General features: G+C 41.8%; 2 protein-coding genes across 3 annotated transcripts in view; both read left to right on the top strand.

Moving 5' to 3' along the window:
* Positions 1–6250: 6250 nt before the first annotated feature.
* On the top strand, positions 6251–7545 carry LOC117813187. Its single transcript, XM_034684310.1, has 2 exons — positions 6251–6269; positions 6364–7545. The coding sequence occupies exons 1-2, from the start codon at positions 6256–6258 to the stop codon at positions 7124–7126; spliced, it is 777 nt and encodes a 258-aa protein (XP_034540201.1). The 5' UTR covers positions 6251–6255; the 3' UTR covers positions 7127–7545.
* A 2788-nt stretch (positions 7546–10333) lies between these two features.
* Positions 10334–16954, top strand: part of wscd1b (WSC domain containing 1b) — a 99616-nt gene continuing 92995 nt past the window's right edge. Inside the window, exon 1 of one of the 2 annotated variants that reach the window (XM_034682891.1) lies at positions 10334–10428. The gene's annotated coding sequence lies outside the window, so the exon portion shown is untranslated. The remainder of the gene's footprint in view (positions 10429–16954) is intronic. The other variant, XM_034682892.1, reaches the window with a different exon arrangement.

The raw sequence follows: 16954 nt of genomic DNA, 5'->3' as shown, positions 1-16954 counted from the left end.
GGCTGTCAGAAGAAGATGGATTATTTTTTGTTCGGTGAGGTAAGTCAAACAAGGTCTATTTACTGTGTGGTTAAAGAAAATGAAACCCAAACATCATAACCTGAAGGGTTGACTTACCTTCATAGACCTGTACCAGACAGGAATTTAATCGGTGAAATATTTTAATAGTACTGTTGGGTGATCAGTAAACTTAATAATGTAATGTAAACTTAAACTCAAAGCCACATCTTGATAACAATAGAATTCAGTCCTGATCATAGGTGACAGCAGATTATCAATTTTTATTCAGATAATTGAATTTTGTTTTATTTATTAACCAGAACCCAGTTGTTCAACAAGTTATTAATCCAGATCAAAGTGTTTTTGGAAAGGACGCAGGCTTGATCTGACAGTTAAGTTGTGGACTGCTTAGAAGCTTGGGTTTTTCCTTTGGACTTTGTGTGATTTCCCTCAGTTGGACTTGGTTGATTTTTTAATTGGATTGTGTTAGACATTCACAGTGAGCCTCTTTTTTCCCCCTTGATTTTGTTAAATAAATAGCTTTAGTTGTCTGCATGTGGGTCTTCCTCCTTGTTTTTTTTTATCACGCATGAAAAGATAAGCCTTTAAACTAAAAGGAAAGGTCAACTCTAAAGGGGGTCATAAATCCTGACTGGATGCTAAACATGACATTTTCCAAATTTGCATGGTAAGGATTTAAAGATCACATGTAGCCACTTCCTTAAGTATGCCCTGCGTTATTGTTTAATATAAACAGGACAATTATTTATACAAGGAATACCATGCTGCGCTGAAAAAGACCTGAAACTATGGATGCAGAACATGTTAGAAAACAGTTTCCAGGTTATTAATCCAACAAAGTCCTTAACCATGAGACTTCTATTTGCAACCAGTGAAGAATCTGCATTGGCTTCACTTTCCCCTCCCCGAGGCAACCTCTGCTTCTTATATAATAGAGGGCTCTCATGCGTAATTACAACCTACTCTAATAACTGTGTGAAACTGTTGCTTTAACAAACTCAGATAAGTGGCTCAAAAACATGAAGACTATGCTTTTACAAAGTATAATATAAGTAAAAAAAAAACACACAACAGAGAGAAACAAACTGAGAAACTGTTAAAGATAAGTGGATAACAACCCCAACTTCTCTTTACAAGTGAGTAGATTTTTCAAAAGCACAAATTATTTCAATAAGTGAACTTTTATTCCTGGCTGTAACAGTTTGATTTTATAACAGTCATCAATACTGTCTGAGGATAACAGCTGGAGCTCACAGCAGAGTTATTGATGATGTTGATAGTACTCAGGATTCAGAGTAAGAAAAAATGAAATATTACATCAGGCTTACAAGACAGTGTGCAGCTTTTTCACAGATAAGGCAAAAAGAGAGAGAGAAGAAAAGAAAAGAGAAAATGAAGAAAAATAGACTCAGGATCGTGCACTTAGTCACTGTTTATTTATCACTTAAAACTGTATTTTTTCCTGCTGTGATATGTTTTTTGAAATGTCTACAGGTAAAAAAAAAAAAACAATCGTTAAGCTTATGTTCCCTGATACACTAAATCTAAAGTGTCCGACAACCATGCTGCTGCAGCGTAAACAATTTCCAGTCGAGGGAACAGACTGCAAACTCAGTAACAGTGGGTAATGTTAACACAGCCAGGAGATTTACAGCTGGTCTGTGAGGGTTCTGACACCAGGGATGATGTAGACGTGTGGGGATGGGAGAAGAGAGAGAGCAAAGTCGGCCAGTTTGTTTTTAAGTTAGCTTTTTTTTTTTTTTACAGAGACTGAGAAGCTAACCCAACATCAGTGTGTTTATCATCCAACCTCTCACACCTAGCGCCCCTACAGGTCCGGGGCAATTATGTGGTGATGACAGGACCTACAGCAGTTTTTCTTCTTATGTTTTCTGTAAGTGTCCTTGTGATTTATTTGAATTCATTCATGCATGTTGTTACAGCTTTTTTGCAGCGCACTTTTTCATATGCATCCCATTTTTGTTCTTGCATGTTTTTGGTTAAATTTTTCTTTTGAAAATTGCTTGGGCTGTTGCTGCATTATTGCATTAGTCATCCACTGTAAAAACTAAACCCGCTTAATGTTAGGCAGTCTTTAGCCCAGAACACACAGAAGTGTACGCATCTGTAAGCTTCTTGTTCAATGCATCATTGGTGTCTGTGTGTTAACCTTTTTCACAGCTGCAAACAAACAGACGATTTCCTTTCAGGTGATCCAATTTCATCGAGCAGTAATGTACATGTAAACTGAGCAAAGACATTAGTAATGCTCTTAATGACTTTTGTGTTTTCCTTGCTATAATTGAAAATGTAAGCTGGCAGACAGTCACATGAGATGTTTGTTATTTTCTATTAACGTCTTGAAGTTTGCATTATTATTATTCAATCACAGTCTTTACTTTGTAACAAAGCTCGACTGTCTCATGTCTTTGAACAGTCGAGCTTCACAAACACTAAACGCTCTTCATTTAACATTTTAAAAAGGAAAATAACTCCTGCTTCATCACTTTGCTGTTTCCCTCTGTTGTTCTGTGACTGCCTTTTAAAAAGTACACGTCGCAGAGCTAATGTGCTGTGCCTGCTTGATTCTACTGAAATGTCAAATTGTTTTCTTGAGAAGAGTATGCCTGCTGGTCAATGATCCTAAAAGACAACTCAGATGAATTGTTCAGTGAAAGCTTCAGGCTTTCTCTTTGAAAAGAGGATTTGAGTCAGTGAAAAAATCCTGGGTGCCCCTCCCCCTCAATACAAGGTTAATTTTATTTCAAGCTCCTGTTCTGAGTTTTTATCTGGTTATGAAAAAGAATGAAATGAATGTGGTGTTGGTGTATGTTGACAAATGACAGTTGTGGTCTTGAATGTCACTTGTAGTTGATGCATACTGTGAAGGTATGCTGAATGGTTATGGACCAATGGGATGAGGCCAAGGGGGTCATGTGATGTAGATGGGGAAACCTTACAGTTGTTCAATAAAGGATGTTAACACGTTAGCTCACAGTTTGTCCCGCGCGAATCTTTATTAAAACATAAAGACACGACATGGTGTCAGAAGTGCTGTGCAGCTCCAACGTGACTTAACGCGGGGTCTACCGCTGCGGAGAGAGAAGAGGGACGCTCTGCGGATACGTGTATGGCGAGTGACGGCGAAGACGAGCAGAACGGAGCAGCAGTTAGCATGGCGGCTAGCGCGCCCAGTGCTACGTTTAGCATCCAGCCACCGGAGCCCTTTGATTTCTCCAAGACGCACGAGTGGACGAAATGGATCCGGAGATTTGAGAGATTCCGACAGGCAAGCAATCTATCCACAAGCTCTGAAGAAAATCAAGTGAATACTTTAATTTATTGCATGGGAGACGAAGCAGATGACGTCTTGAGAGGCTTAAAGCTCAGCGATGCAGACCAGCATGAATATGCAAAAGTTAAGGATGGCTTTCAGAACTTTTTCGTTGTCAAAAAGAATGTTGTGTATGAGCGCGCACGGTTTAATATGCGCAAACAGGAAACAACTGAGACTGTTGATGCGTTCGTTACTGCCCTACATGCATTAGCGGAACACTGCAATTATGGACAACTGCAGGATGAGCTGATAAGAGACAGGTTAGTAGTGGGGCTGGCTGACACAAGACTTTCAGAACGCATGCAAATGGAGAAAAATTTAGACCTGGAAAAAGCCATAAACATGGCAAGACAATCAGAGGAGATTAAAAAGCAACAAAACACACTGAGGAATGAAACTAGTGCTGTAATGCAGATGGATGTCAGCTCTGTGGACAGAGTTTTTAAGAGCAGGCAGCAGAAGGAAAGGCCCATTGACAACAAATACACAAACAGTGGAGCTAAGCCTCGCTTTAACAACAGATATAAAAATCCACAGAGCTCCCAGTGCTACAAGTGTGGAGGCCCACCTCACCCCAAACATGAGTGCCCTGCCAACGATGCCAAGTGCCACTCCTGTGGAAAAAAGGGTCACTTTCAGCGTGTTTGTCGTACAGACAAGACTGTTCAAAGTTTTGAGGAAGTGGAGGAGAAAAGTTTCTTCCTGGGCTCTGTGTCTTCTGATAATGCTGCATGGACTGCCGATATAGAAGTTATGGACAAAACAATCGCATTCAAACTTGACACTGGAGCAGATGTGACTGCGGTATCACAGACTTGTTTTAACAGCATGTTTTCTGGTGCACTGCAGCCTGTTCTCCAGAAACCCGAGAGACCTTTGTTCGGTCCAGGACGGATCCCGCTGGACGTGTCGGGTTTCACCAGACTGCAGCTCAAGTATGGAGCCAAAGAGACCATGGATAAGGTGTATGTGGTCAAAAACTTAAGCACGCCTTTGCTTGGGTTGCCAGCCATTATATCCCTTGGCTTAATCAAGCGGGTTGACAGTATGACTATGGACACTCTCAAGGCAGACTACCCCAAACTGTGTAGTGGGCTGGGCAATGTGCAACGGGCTTACCACATAAAGCTTAAACCTGATGCTGTTCCGTTCTCACTGAAAACCCCCAGGAGAATTCCCCTGCCGTTGATGGGGAAAGTGAAAGAGGAGCTCCTACGCATGGAAAAGTTGGGCGTCATCAGTCGTGTAGAGGGACCAACAGAGTGGTGTGCGGGCATGGTGGTCGTACCCAAGAAAAACAGTCCAAAACTGCGTCTATGTGTGGACTTTACTGGACTGAATGAGTATGTGTGCCGGGAAAAGTACATTCTGCCATCTGTGGAACAGAGTCTTGGGATGCTTGCTGGGGCCAAAGTGTTCAGCAAATTGGACGCCAACATGGGGTTCTGGCAGGTTCCCCTAACTGAAGAATCATCCAAGTACACCACATTCATAACACCCTTTGGGCGGTTCCACTTCAACCGTCTTCCCTTCGGCATCAACTCAGCACCTGAGCACTTCCAGTGCACAATGGCCGAAGTCATAGAGGGGCTAGCAGGTGTGGTTTGCCACATCGATGACCTGCTGGTGTGGGGTCAGGACCAAGAGGAGCATGACGCTCGTCTCCTCACCGTGCTTCAGAAAGTGGAAGAGGCAGGCATCACTTTAAATCTGGAAAAGTGTGAACTCTCCAAGAGCAAGGTGGCCTTCTTGGGACACGTCATCTCAGCCTCAGGCATCAGCCCTGACCCAAGCAAGACTGAGGCCATCACAGAGATGAAGGAGCCAACAAATGTGGGTGAGTTGAGGAGTTTTCTTGGCATGGTCAACCAAATGGGGAAATTCATTCCCCAGCTGGCAGAGAAGGATAAAGCGCTCCGTGACCTCCTCTCGAAAAAGAACTGTTGGCTATGGGGCGTGGACCAGGATAAAGCATTCAAAGAGCTAAAGGAAGCTTTGTCCTCTCCTCCAGTGCTGGCCATGTACGATCCGAACAGAGAGACTAAAGTATCAGCCGATGCATCATCATATGGCCTGGGAGGAGTTCTTCTTCAGAGATGGGAGGAGGACTGGCGGCCTGTGATTTATGCATCAAGGTCACTCTCTCCAACTGAACAACGCTACGCTCAAGTTGAAAAGGAGGCTCTGGGCCTCACATGGGCATGCGAGCGGTTCCGGGATTTCCTATTGGGGAAACATTTTTGTTTGGAGACTGACCATAAACCCCTTCTTTCTCTACTTGGAGCACAAGCACTGGATCTTTTGCCACCGAGAATTCAGCGCTTCAGAATGCGGCTAATGCGCTACTCGTATTCAATAGTGCATGTGCCAGGAAAGTTACTCTGGACGGCAGACACACTGTCGCGCTCGCCAGTGAGAGTGCACTCGACTTCGGAGGAACAAGAGTTGATGGAGAGCACTAACATATATGTGGACAGTATTATTGAAAACCTACCAGTCAGTCAGTCATATGTGGAAAACCTCAAAGAGCAGCTGAAGGCTGACAGTGTCTGTTCACGTGTCATGAAACTGTGCACGGAGGGATGGCCAGCACATGCAAAACAGGAACTGCTGCTGAAAAACTATTGGACTGAGAGAGCCACACTCACAGTGCAGGATGGTTTGTTGCTGAAAGGCACACGGCTCGTTATACCTGCAGCAATGCGCAACGACGTGCTAGCCAAACTTCACGAAGGACATCAAGGTGTTGTGAAATGCAAAGCACGTGCTCGCCAGTCTGTGTGGTGGCCAGGACTCAGCCAACAAGTGAATGAAATGGTACTGAATTGCAGAACATGTCTACAAGAGCGTCTCAACCCCATGGAGCCACTCATTCCATCGGACTTTCCAGACCGACCATGGCAGAAGTTGGGTGCGGACCTCTTTCAACTAGGAAGTAAAATGTACCTGCTTGTTGTTGACTATTTCTCCAGGTATGTTGAGATTGCACTCTTATCTCACACCAGGTCTGCTGATGTCATCACACATCTAAAATCGATCTTCGCTCGCCATGGCATCCCAGAGGTCATGATGTCAGATAACGGACCTCAGTTCTCTGGACAAGTTTTTGCTTCCTTTGCGGCCTTATATGGTTTCAAACACGTTACCAGTAGCCCTAGGTTCCCACAGAGTAATGGCGAAGCTGAACGTGCTGTCCAGACGGTGAAAAGTCTTCTGAAGAAAGCAGCTGATCCCTACCTGGCTCTACTCGCTTATAGAGCCACTCCTCTTCAGAATGGCTACAGCCCGGCTCAGCTCCTCATGGGCCGGCGTCTACGCACCACAGTGCCATCTCTTTCCTCTCAGCTGGACCCTGCACTGCCTGACGGCTGCACGCTGGTTCGGCAGGAAAGGGAGAAGAGGATGCTTGATGCTGAAAATTACAATAGGCGTCACCGTACAAAGACTCTCAGGGATCTGACACCAGGAGAACACGTATGGGTCACTGACGTAAAATCATCTGGAACTGTGATCAAGAACCACTCCACTCCGAGATCTTACCTCGTGGACTTACCCCAGGGTGTGGTGAGACGCAACCGCCTACACCTGATACCTGAACAGACACCTACACAGGACAAGTCTGCACCACAGCAACAGGTGCCAGGGCCAGTTCCAGAGCAGGCTCCCATGTCGCCCGCGGTGGCATCTCCAGTCTCCCCTACAGAGACTAACACTCTCAGAACTAGGTCTGGGAGAGCTGTAGTTAAGCCGACTAGGCTTAACCTGTGAAATACAATCCTGTGTTATGATGGTATGGTTACATGAAAGATATGTTGCAGGAGAGGGAGTTTAGTTTGAGCACTTTATAGCAACAAGTTAAAAATTCGGGAACTTTTGGTTGCATAGTTGATGTGTTCGTTTCAGTGTATATATGATTATCACTAAACCGTCTAACCTTGTTAATCCTTGCAGGGTTTGTATGTTTTCTAATGGAAGTGAAACAGTTTACACTTCGTTCCCTTAAAAGGGGAGATGTGGTGTTGGTGTATGTTGACAAATGACAGTTGTGGTCTTGAATGTCACTTGTAGTTGATGCATACTGTGAAGGTATGCTGAATGGTTATGGACCAATGGGATGAGGCCAAGGGGGTCATGTGATGTAGATGGGGAAACCTTACAGTTGTTCAATAAAGGATGTTAACACGTTAGCTCACAGTTTGTCCCGCGCGAATCTTTATTAAAACATAAAGACACGACAATGAATACTGATGTATTTTTATGATCTACAGAAGAAAACTGGACTATGACAGAAATGTATTACTTCTGTGTGTTGTTACATTGTAAATGCTTCGTACCCTCTCAAGGCCGGGCATAAACACCTGGTGTTGTGAGCAGGCCCTGGGAGGCAGCATTCAACAGTATCAGACAGTATCTTATGATGACTCACGTCTCGTGCAAGTAAATATAAAAGAAAGCCTGGCTGCCAATTATTAAGTAGGCCACTTGTTTTGGCTGCTGGATCACCTGGCTGTATTTGGTACCGGGTGTGACTTGGCACATGACCCCTCAGAGTCCTGCCCACCCTGTCAGAATTTGTATCCGCTGTAACCACTATTCATTATCCATTATGTAATGGTATGCTTCTTATGTCGTGTTCACACCAAACGGGAATTAAATCCTTTGCGCAAGTAATTTACATGTAGAGTCAATGAAAAGACGTGAGTTCTTGTCAGGCAACACAAATGACGCAATTTGGGCAATGGGAATGGAGCATCGCGTCGAAAGGAGTCAGCTGAGGTGGTTCGGGCATCTGATAAGGATGCCTCCCGGACGCCTCCCTTTAGAGGTGTTCCGGGCACGTCCAACTGGGAGAAGGCCCCGGGGTAGACCCAGAACGCGGTGGAGGTATTATATCTCCCGCCTGGTCTGGGAACGCCTCGGGATTCCCCAGGAGGAGCTGGAAAGTGTCTAAAGTAGGTAAATTATTTTATTTGCATCTGATGTGAACACGACATAAACGGCGATATCTGTTAGCCGACTATAGTAAGCTGGATGTGCTAATAAATGCTGCTCACAGTAGAGCAGATATAAACAGTATCTTAACATGTTTTTTTTTACTGTTTCCAAGGATATGATTTGAAAATGAAAGTTACATTTTTAAATGTAGTTTGGAATTGAATGAACAGTTTTAAGAGTTCAAATCAACATCTTAAGTAACACAAGAGCGTGTTTTCTGAGGAGAAATGAAATCCAACTAAAGTGGAAAAAGGATGTCTAAGAAAGTTCCTGCATCACCTCTGATTTCAGACTGTTTGTATGTTCAGTCTGAATAATGCTACACAAAGCACAACTCACTAATGAGGATGCTGAAACCGCTCCAGATAATAGATTGTTCATGACAATATAATGCATATCTGGCTCATTAAGACGAGGGTAATTTACTGTGTTATCAGCCTCTGCAAGCTTCATCTGCTTTAAAACAGCACATTAACTCATGTCAGCAGAATGACACACTTTGATTAATGTCTAAAAAGAGAGCAAGCCAACAAATCTGCAAGACGGGAGAGAGAGGGAGTGTCAACAGATTATCAGCTGCATGTATTGAAGAACCTGTCAAACTATAGTACTGCAAACAAGATGTGAGAAGGATTTGTGAACATATTGATCTATAACCCAGATGATTTAGAGCATCAGAGCTGGACAGAGGCCCAGGAGTGTGTCAGATATTATACAGGTCATGTCTGTGGGCTTTAAAGTGCTGTTTGGCTGTTGTCGAGAGACACAAACTTTCATTCAGGTGATAAAAAAATGAGTCAAGTAAGAATTTAATGTAAGGTAACACTATATCTCAGAATGGTGGCAACAAAGCAGAGTGTCAGGATATCTTGTTACACAGCGGCTGCATATCTCTGATGTCAGTCTCAGTGAGTGAATCTCAGAAGCTTTTAAAATGTTGTACTGTTGTTTTATAAGCTGTGGGTCATACATATTTTCGGAGGACACATTTTTATTATTTCACCACTTCCTAAGGTTGTGTGGAATTGAACAAGTCACCCTTCTTTTTAGAGGGGATGATCATGACAAATGGCTGAAACAGCGTGAAGCCTTTTTCATTCATACTATCCAAACACTGGCTCCAAAGGACTGAATGATGAGCTGGTTCTCAATGTTTTTCAACCATTCATGTTAAAATTAGTATTTTTTTTAAGGCAGGGGCGATTCTAGGATCAGATGTTTAGGGGTGCTGAGCCGGGCAAGATAAATTGAACTGTTTGGTACATTTTAATACAATTTCATTCCCACATTTGTGAAAGAAAAGGAGAACACTTGTTGGGAAAGTCTGTGACTAAACCATCAAATCTGATAAAGGTTATTTAAATGTTGAGCCACAGCAAAAGAGAAATGGATTGGAATCATAAAAGAAACATATGGTAACCCTCATTTCTGGGGAAGGCAAATCATTTTGATACAGCAGCTCCTCAACATACACATAAACAGTATGTATGTGTCTGGAGTAAATCAGCGCCCTATAGTGAGTACCAAAAATACCAAAAATTGACATTGGAGTTATTTTTTGGACTTTCATTTAAGTTGCAATGCACAACATGTAAAACGCAGTGAAGCTACTGTATTTTTATTGTTAAAATATTAAGTTTCAACCAAGTACTGTATGGTTTTGAAACTTTTCTAGCTTGTTAAAAAGGACCTACAGTAAAAATATAAATTATAAAATCTCTCAAATTTTAGGGGTGCTGGGATTCAATTTGGAGGTGCTTCAGCACCCCTAAACATGGGCTAGAAACGCCTCTATGTTTCAATGTATCTTTGTTTTTGTTTTTGTTGCTAAACCATAAGTGAGTGTGGACCTTTTTTCCAAACCCAGTGACATATTAAGTCAATGAATTAAAGCTGGGGTCGGTAGTCAGATTTAGATTCACTTTGTTATACTGGTTAAAAATGATCTCTATGTCCCGTGTGGCACCTTTCGCCCGCCATAGCTCCTATTTATAGTGCGGAAATGAAACGCTCTATTTCCTCATTTCAAACAGAAGCGGGCTGCAGTGGAGCGCAGATTTAACGCACCCTAGCAGGTAAGCGAACCCTATCGTGTATACATGTATGCTTAAGACAATAGTAGTGGAATACAAGAGTTGTTACCGGGTGGAATGAGTAACTGAGAGGCAAAGTTTGGTGTGAATGTGTGCGTCGGTGTGTGTATGTGTGTCCTTGCGCGCACTGCCCGCAGTCAGTGACGATGACGATGCCGCTCCGTCTCAAAGGCGTAATGATCCAACAAAGGGGAAGCATATAAACTAAATACACACAGGGTAAGGAGCAACAGGTGTGGTGAAACTGATGAGGTTAATCAATGGGCGCTGATGAGGCTGATTCCTAGGCTTTTGTAGCCCCCCTCATGTAGAACCTTTAATATACTTCATATTGACAAGTACCTTGTACCAGCCCACTTCAAAAAACAACTCTGTAAATCTGGTATGTGTTTGTATGATTGTGAAGTATTTCCTATTGACAGAGACTTAAAAAAAATCTTATAAACATCATGAAAAAAATGAAGAAAGGGATTTTTTTTTTGTCATTATTTGAAGTCATTTAAAAGAGTCTATCTCCCTGTAGTTTATTACTCGTGTGACATACAACTGTGGTCACATAAAGTTCCTGTTACAGCAGGAGTGAGAGAAGTTCATCCCCAAGCTTGTTGCTGTATCTGATTCCTCCTCTTTGATGAAAGGTGCTTCATTCAGCCGTGAGTGACTTCAAACAGAATTCACTCCCTGAGTGTGAGTAAGGAGGGTCTAGTTTGAGACAGGCCCTACCTTACCTCCAACTCTTCAACCACACAAAGAGCTGTACAGACCCGTGAGAAAGTAACCCAGACAGTATTCTGAACAATAGTGAGTAAGCCAATAGAGAAAACTGTCGTCATGAGAGCATTTGTCTTTTTCTCTTCTCTTTTAGCTTTTTGATGTCCTGAATGTACCTCCTCTCATTTTCTGGCTGCGGCAGAACAAAGCTGCCCTGTGCCACTTAGAAGTGATTAACCATGTGGTTAGTCCAATAAATGAAATGTCAGGTATCAAGTACGTGTTGCTGTTAATGAGTGATTATCCTGATGAGAAAGGAGATCACACCAGTGAGAGCTGCTGTGAAGGTACTCAAAGAGAAGGCAATGAGGACTTTCTTTTTGAACAATTAAACGCTCAGTTCAAAACAAATTTCAATAAAAACACGTCTCACAGTAATTTGGTAGGTGTTAGAGTTGATGTCATTGAATGGCAGGGAGGCCTGGGGCCCATTTCTACAACATAATGATGAAATTGGGGGGAAAATTATAAAATAAAGCTTCATGCAAAGTTAAAACATAATCCATAAATCCAACAACAACTCCACTTTTATGGCGGAGCAAGCAGGGCTGAAGCACAAAATGGTGATTTATTGTTGTGTATATGGAGGATAAAGAGTTGGAGGGTTTTCAGGTTTTCATATTTCTTAGGATGAGAAAAACATGTCAATACAGGTTTCAGCTGCTGAAAAGTGAGGATTCAGTGCAAAACACCATCCAGATTTTTGACTGGATGGTTTTTCAAATTAACCACCTAAAGCTTTTATATCAATAAGCCACAGAAATTTGAAAGAAAAACAAGATGTTTTAGTTTATGTAGGTACTGCTCAAGGGTTGATGATTGTATGTACTTTGGACGAACATGGTGAGGTTTTTCATTTGATTTTGTTTGTCGAAGACCTGAACCAAGCTTCACAATCATGGCTGAAAATGAACACAGACAAAAAACGTTTAGTCAGGAGCACTCTCATAAAAATAATTATGTTTGCATGCTAAAAGTTATATTTGGCAGTATGGCTCTGTTCTTGAAGCTCCCTACTCTTCCACATGCTCACATGGAATGTCAAAGCCTGAGGAGGGGAGAGCACACCTCCCCTTTCTTCAGTGTGCATACTTGAAAAACCATGGCAGGGAGAGCAGCAGCAAAGACCATGGGTACAGAACAGAGCGGGCATCAGTGACAATACATATAACATTGGTAAAATCAGACACAGCAGTAAAGGAGGTGCTGGGATGGAGGTGGGTTGCGAAGCAGTTTGCAGGGGAAGTAGCAAGAGCAGACAGGCTATTGAGGTGATGATATTTCCTAATTGGATGCGTAGATGTAATCAGCTGAGCTGTCAGCTTATAGGAGCTGGTGTTAAGAGCATTTGATGTTCTGTGGGAAGCGCTCCCCGCTATGCTCAATTATAGTACAACACAAACAAGGACCTTATGTGGTCCAAAGAAAGAGTATACTGAGGCAGACTATTCACCGCAGTAAGTGTAAGACCCTGAGAAATACAGAGACAGTGAACAGACTGAGTGATCACAGTCGCAGAATAAAGCCAGACTGCGGCTGTGCCGTCTTTGTGATGAGGGAGCTGTGCAGGCAGAATTATACTTCAAACAGAATGTCAAAAATACAGAGACATCAGGGAGGAAATGTTCCCAAAATCTGAAAAATATTACACCCAAATCCTGAGGTTTGACAGAGAGGGAGAAATAATCCCTGAATCTGGAGAACACGGAGACTTGACAGTGTTTGTGTCGTTTTCTGCCACAAAAAAAGAGAGACAACCCGTGGGACAGAAATTTAAAATGATAAACTCTGGTATTTTTTATAAATATTCTACTCACTTACCTCCATCTCCTTTTGCTTGCATCTTCACTAATATTGTAATCATCATTTTAATGGTACATTTTATTCCTCAGTGCTGCTCTATGTTTGGTCAACTTGTGTAAAATGTCATAGAAATAACATTTTTTGTATCAAACTGGAGTTGAATGCAACAGAAAATTAATTAGAACTGCAAGCAATAATAAACAACCAGTCAATATTACAAAGCATCAATTAGTCTCCGCTACAGTTATAATAACAGCAGTATTTAATGTGACCAATTTCATCAGGTGTTTGTTTTGAATCTTATCCTCTGCTGAGTCTATAATTTTAAAGCTCTTACCTAAAATGAGCATGAACAGGACCTGATTCAGGAATTTACTTCTTGTCATCATAGCTGTTTGGCTGTCTTTAAGCAGAATCAAACCATAATGTTTGTAAGTAGTGATTTATATGCAGTACGTTTACAATCCCTATCTTGCACCTTTTGAATTGGCCGAACAAAATGATTAATTTTCACAATACCACAATACTCTCAGTTTGTTACTACAGTTTGTTGTAAGAACTTATTTCTGGCTGTAGAGCTTTTTAAATCAACAGTTTATCCAATGAATGCCTTTGCATGTGTAGTGACAAGTGTTAAAACATTGAGTCACTTTATTTTTTCCTCAGTCTGCTCACTCAGTTGTCTTGTTGTTTTTCAGTATTTAACAGTACTCTGTTTGGCATCTTAACTGTTTGGTTCAGACTGACAGCATCGCTTTCAGCTGCTTCTCAAACAAATACACACACTGGCAAGATCTGGCAACACAAATATCTTTTGTCTCGTATCAGGTAGAACAGATTTCTTTGTTTTGGAGCTGAAACACAGTGCTGCATTCTTTTTTGTTTCCAACCAACTATTTAAATAAAGTTTGTGGTTCTTTTGGGTGTTAAAATGCTATTTTGTTATTTAAAATTTAACTCTAACTGCTTTCATGGGGAAAGGAAAAAAAGCCTAACAAATACCCTGATCAGGACCGGGCTACAGTCATCTGTAAGCCTGGTAAATTAAATGATGATGTATAGTGAGTGGGTGGTCATGGGAGAAATAATCTGGACAGGGCAAGACAAGATCCTAGTGTGAAGTATTATCCTGCTTATTACCAAGCTATTTAAAGATGATTTATTTATGCAGCTGAAACACAGATTCAATGGTTGGTAGCACTTCCATGGCAACAACATTCTTATCAGGCTACTTGTGGGTCTTATAATGATTATTACAACAATACTATTACTACCACTTCTACTACTAATACTACAAGAACAACTACTACTAACACTACGACTAAAAATAACTTAATTCATATAGCACCTTTTAAAAAAGGGTTTACAAAGTGCTTTGACAGAAAAGCAAAAGTATCACATAAAAAAACAAAAAAAATTAAATAATCCAACAACGCAAGAATCCAACAACAGAAAAGACCTCAAACGACACGAACATCCAGCCAACAGGATTAACACAGACAGCATCAGAACCCAATAAATCAAGAGCCTGGCAACACGAATTGAGACCAAGAGGACCAAAAATGTAAAATGCTGTAGAAAATTAAAATAGAGGAAATCAGATATAAGCACTAAGAACAATAGAATAAATAAAGATGGTGAAATAAATTAAAGCCATAGAAGCATGAAATGATATAAGAACAGCGAAGCAGATATAAGCATCAAAACATATAAGAATACATTAAGTTACAACAGCTTATAGGGGCATCTTCCCTCTAACTTTTTTGTTGGTTTTCTCATCACGCAGCCAGTCCTGTAACTCTACAAAAGCTTGTACTATAGTTGTGGTTTGTGGTTGCCTCATGTCAGTCTATTTCAATTTGTGTAGGTCTCTTTCATACAGCTCCTTGTGTGTTTTAATATCCCTTGCAAGCTTCTGCATGGTTTTTCTCCCCTTGTCTTATTTCCTCTGCTCTCAAATTTAAATTAAATTGAGAGTAACATTCAAAAAATTTCCATGTTGTTAGCCAAAGATATCCGATAGCCACATTTTGCCACAGTGTCAGCAGGCAGAGGTGAAATCATAAACTTTATAAATGTGCCAGTTCTCTTATACGATGATTAATTTGATATGACTTGTGTAGTGTGGGGGCGGCAGTAGCTCAGTCCATAGGAACTTGGCTTGGGAACTGAAGGGTCGCTGGTCCGAGTCCCAGTATGGACAAAGTTTGGCAAGTGGACTGGTGGCTGGAGAGGTGCTGGTTCACTTACCTGGGCACTGCTAGGGTGCCCTTGAGCAAGGCACCGAACCCCCAACTGCTTGGGGTGTGCTGGTTGCTGGCAGTATCCTCACTCTGACATCTCTCCCAAAGTGCATGTCCACTGAATGTGTGTGCATTGTATGTATATACCAAAAAACTGTGCGGGTAGCATGACCGAAAAACAACACGAGTGAAAATATTGAATTTCCCCCCTGGGGATTAATAAGGTACGTTTCTTCTTTCTTTCTTCTTCTTCTGGTCAGGTTGTCACTCTTGCTATTCAGAATTAATCAATGACCAATCAGAATCAAGCATTTAACACAGACGGGTGATAAGTAAGAAAACGGGCAATAACTGGGGTAGCTGAACTGATAAACTTGCTGTACAATACACCATTTTAGTATTTTGCCTCTAAAGTCTATTAGGAGAAAAATATATGTATATGTATATATGCTTTGGTGCAAACACTTTAAGCCCTCAGGTAATTTTTGAAGCTATGCACCACACGCATGACAAATTACAGGCTATTAGAGGTCAATATGCCTTTGTTTATCCTATAAAGCATTAGTCTTTACTAAAGTTTGATCAAATTACTTTCTAACTCCTAAAAAATGCACCACAGACTCATAATTCAAGGCCTTAACAGCTCCACAAGCACATTAATATGAGCTAAAGCCAACAATAGCTTTCAGTTCTTTCATTCATAATGCAGAGTCTGAGGTGAAGCAGAAATAATGTGTTTTGATTCAACAATTATGTCCTTTTCCTTCTTTCCCTCAGACGACAATTAACTATTACTATTAATAAATAATTAGACATCTTATTTGTAAAAGGGGCATTAGCTCTGAAAGTCTGAGAGCTGCAGTTCTAGCTTCAGCTCCCCACAGCCCTGTGAGCGTGCTGTCTGCAGACTAAGTGTCCATCCTTCAAGTTGGACCCCCGAGGAGCCGTCCCCTTTTCAAGGATGTTATCCAGAGCGGCACAGACAGCACCCATAGGGGACAAAGGGAGGAAGTTGCTGTCATTTCAGGCAGCTAAGAGTCAGCCTTCCAGCAAAGAAAGTATACAAGTCTGAACAGCAGCCAGAGGGGGAAGCTGGCCTCCATCAGCCCCCCTCCATCGACTCTGCAGCAGTGGAGTCTGTGTGTGACAGCAGAGAAGCTGATCGGAGCAGAATGACAGCAGGGACGAGGATCCGTGCTCCTTCAGAGATGAATGGAGCACCCAAAGGCCTGTCATTACCAGAAGGACTCCTTAGCTCCATACTGCTGCTTGATATGCAGACAGAAAAACTGCAGGCTGATGTGCCACATGGCAATGGGAAAGAAGTCAGACTCAAACATCACTACGGTGAGCGGGGCCTGAGGGGGAAGGTCGGGAAGGGACAATGGCCCCTTCCTGCTTAAATACTTGCTCACTGTGCTCTAAAGGTAAAACAAACAAATCTGGTCTATTGCATTGACATAGCATGCTCCCTAAAGTGATGATTCTATGATTATGATTTTCAATCTACAATTAAACAAGGAAAAAGTAGGATGCTATTGCAAGAAAAGCCTAATTCAACAACAGAAAGTTACAGGGTTCCCACGCGTCCTGGAAAACCTGGAAAACAGTTGATCAGTTTTCCAGTACTGGAAAACACCTGGAAAATGTGAGGAAAAAGTCAAATGTCCTGGAAACTCACATGTAGTCCT

This window comes from Notolabrus celidotus, chromosome 5 (genome assembly GCF_009762535.1).
Source record: "Notolabrus celidotus isolate fNotCel1 chromosome 5, fNotCel1.pri, whole genome shotgun sequence".
NCBI classification, from domain to species: Eukaryota; Metazoa; Chordata; class Actinopteri; order Labriformes; family Labridae; genus Notolabrus; species Notolabrus celidotus.
The sequence above is the reverse complement of the archived record's forward strand: the minus strand, read 5'-3'. Positions and strand labels throughout refer to the sequence as shown.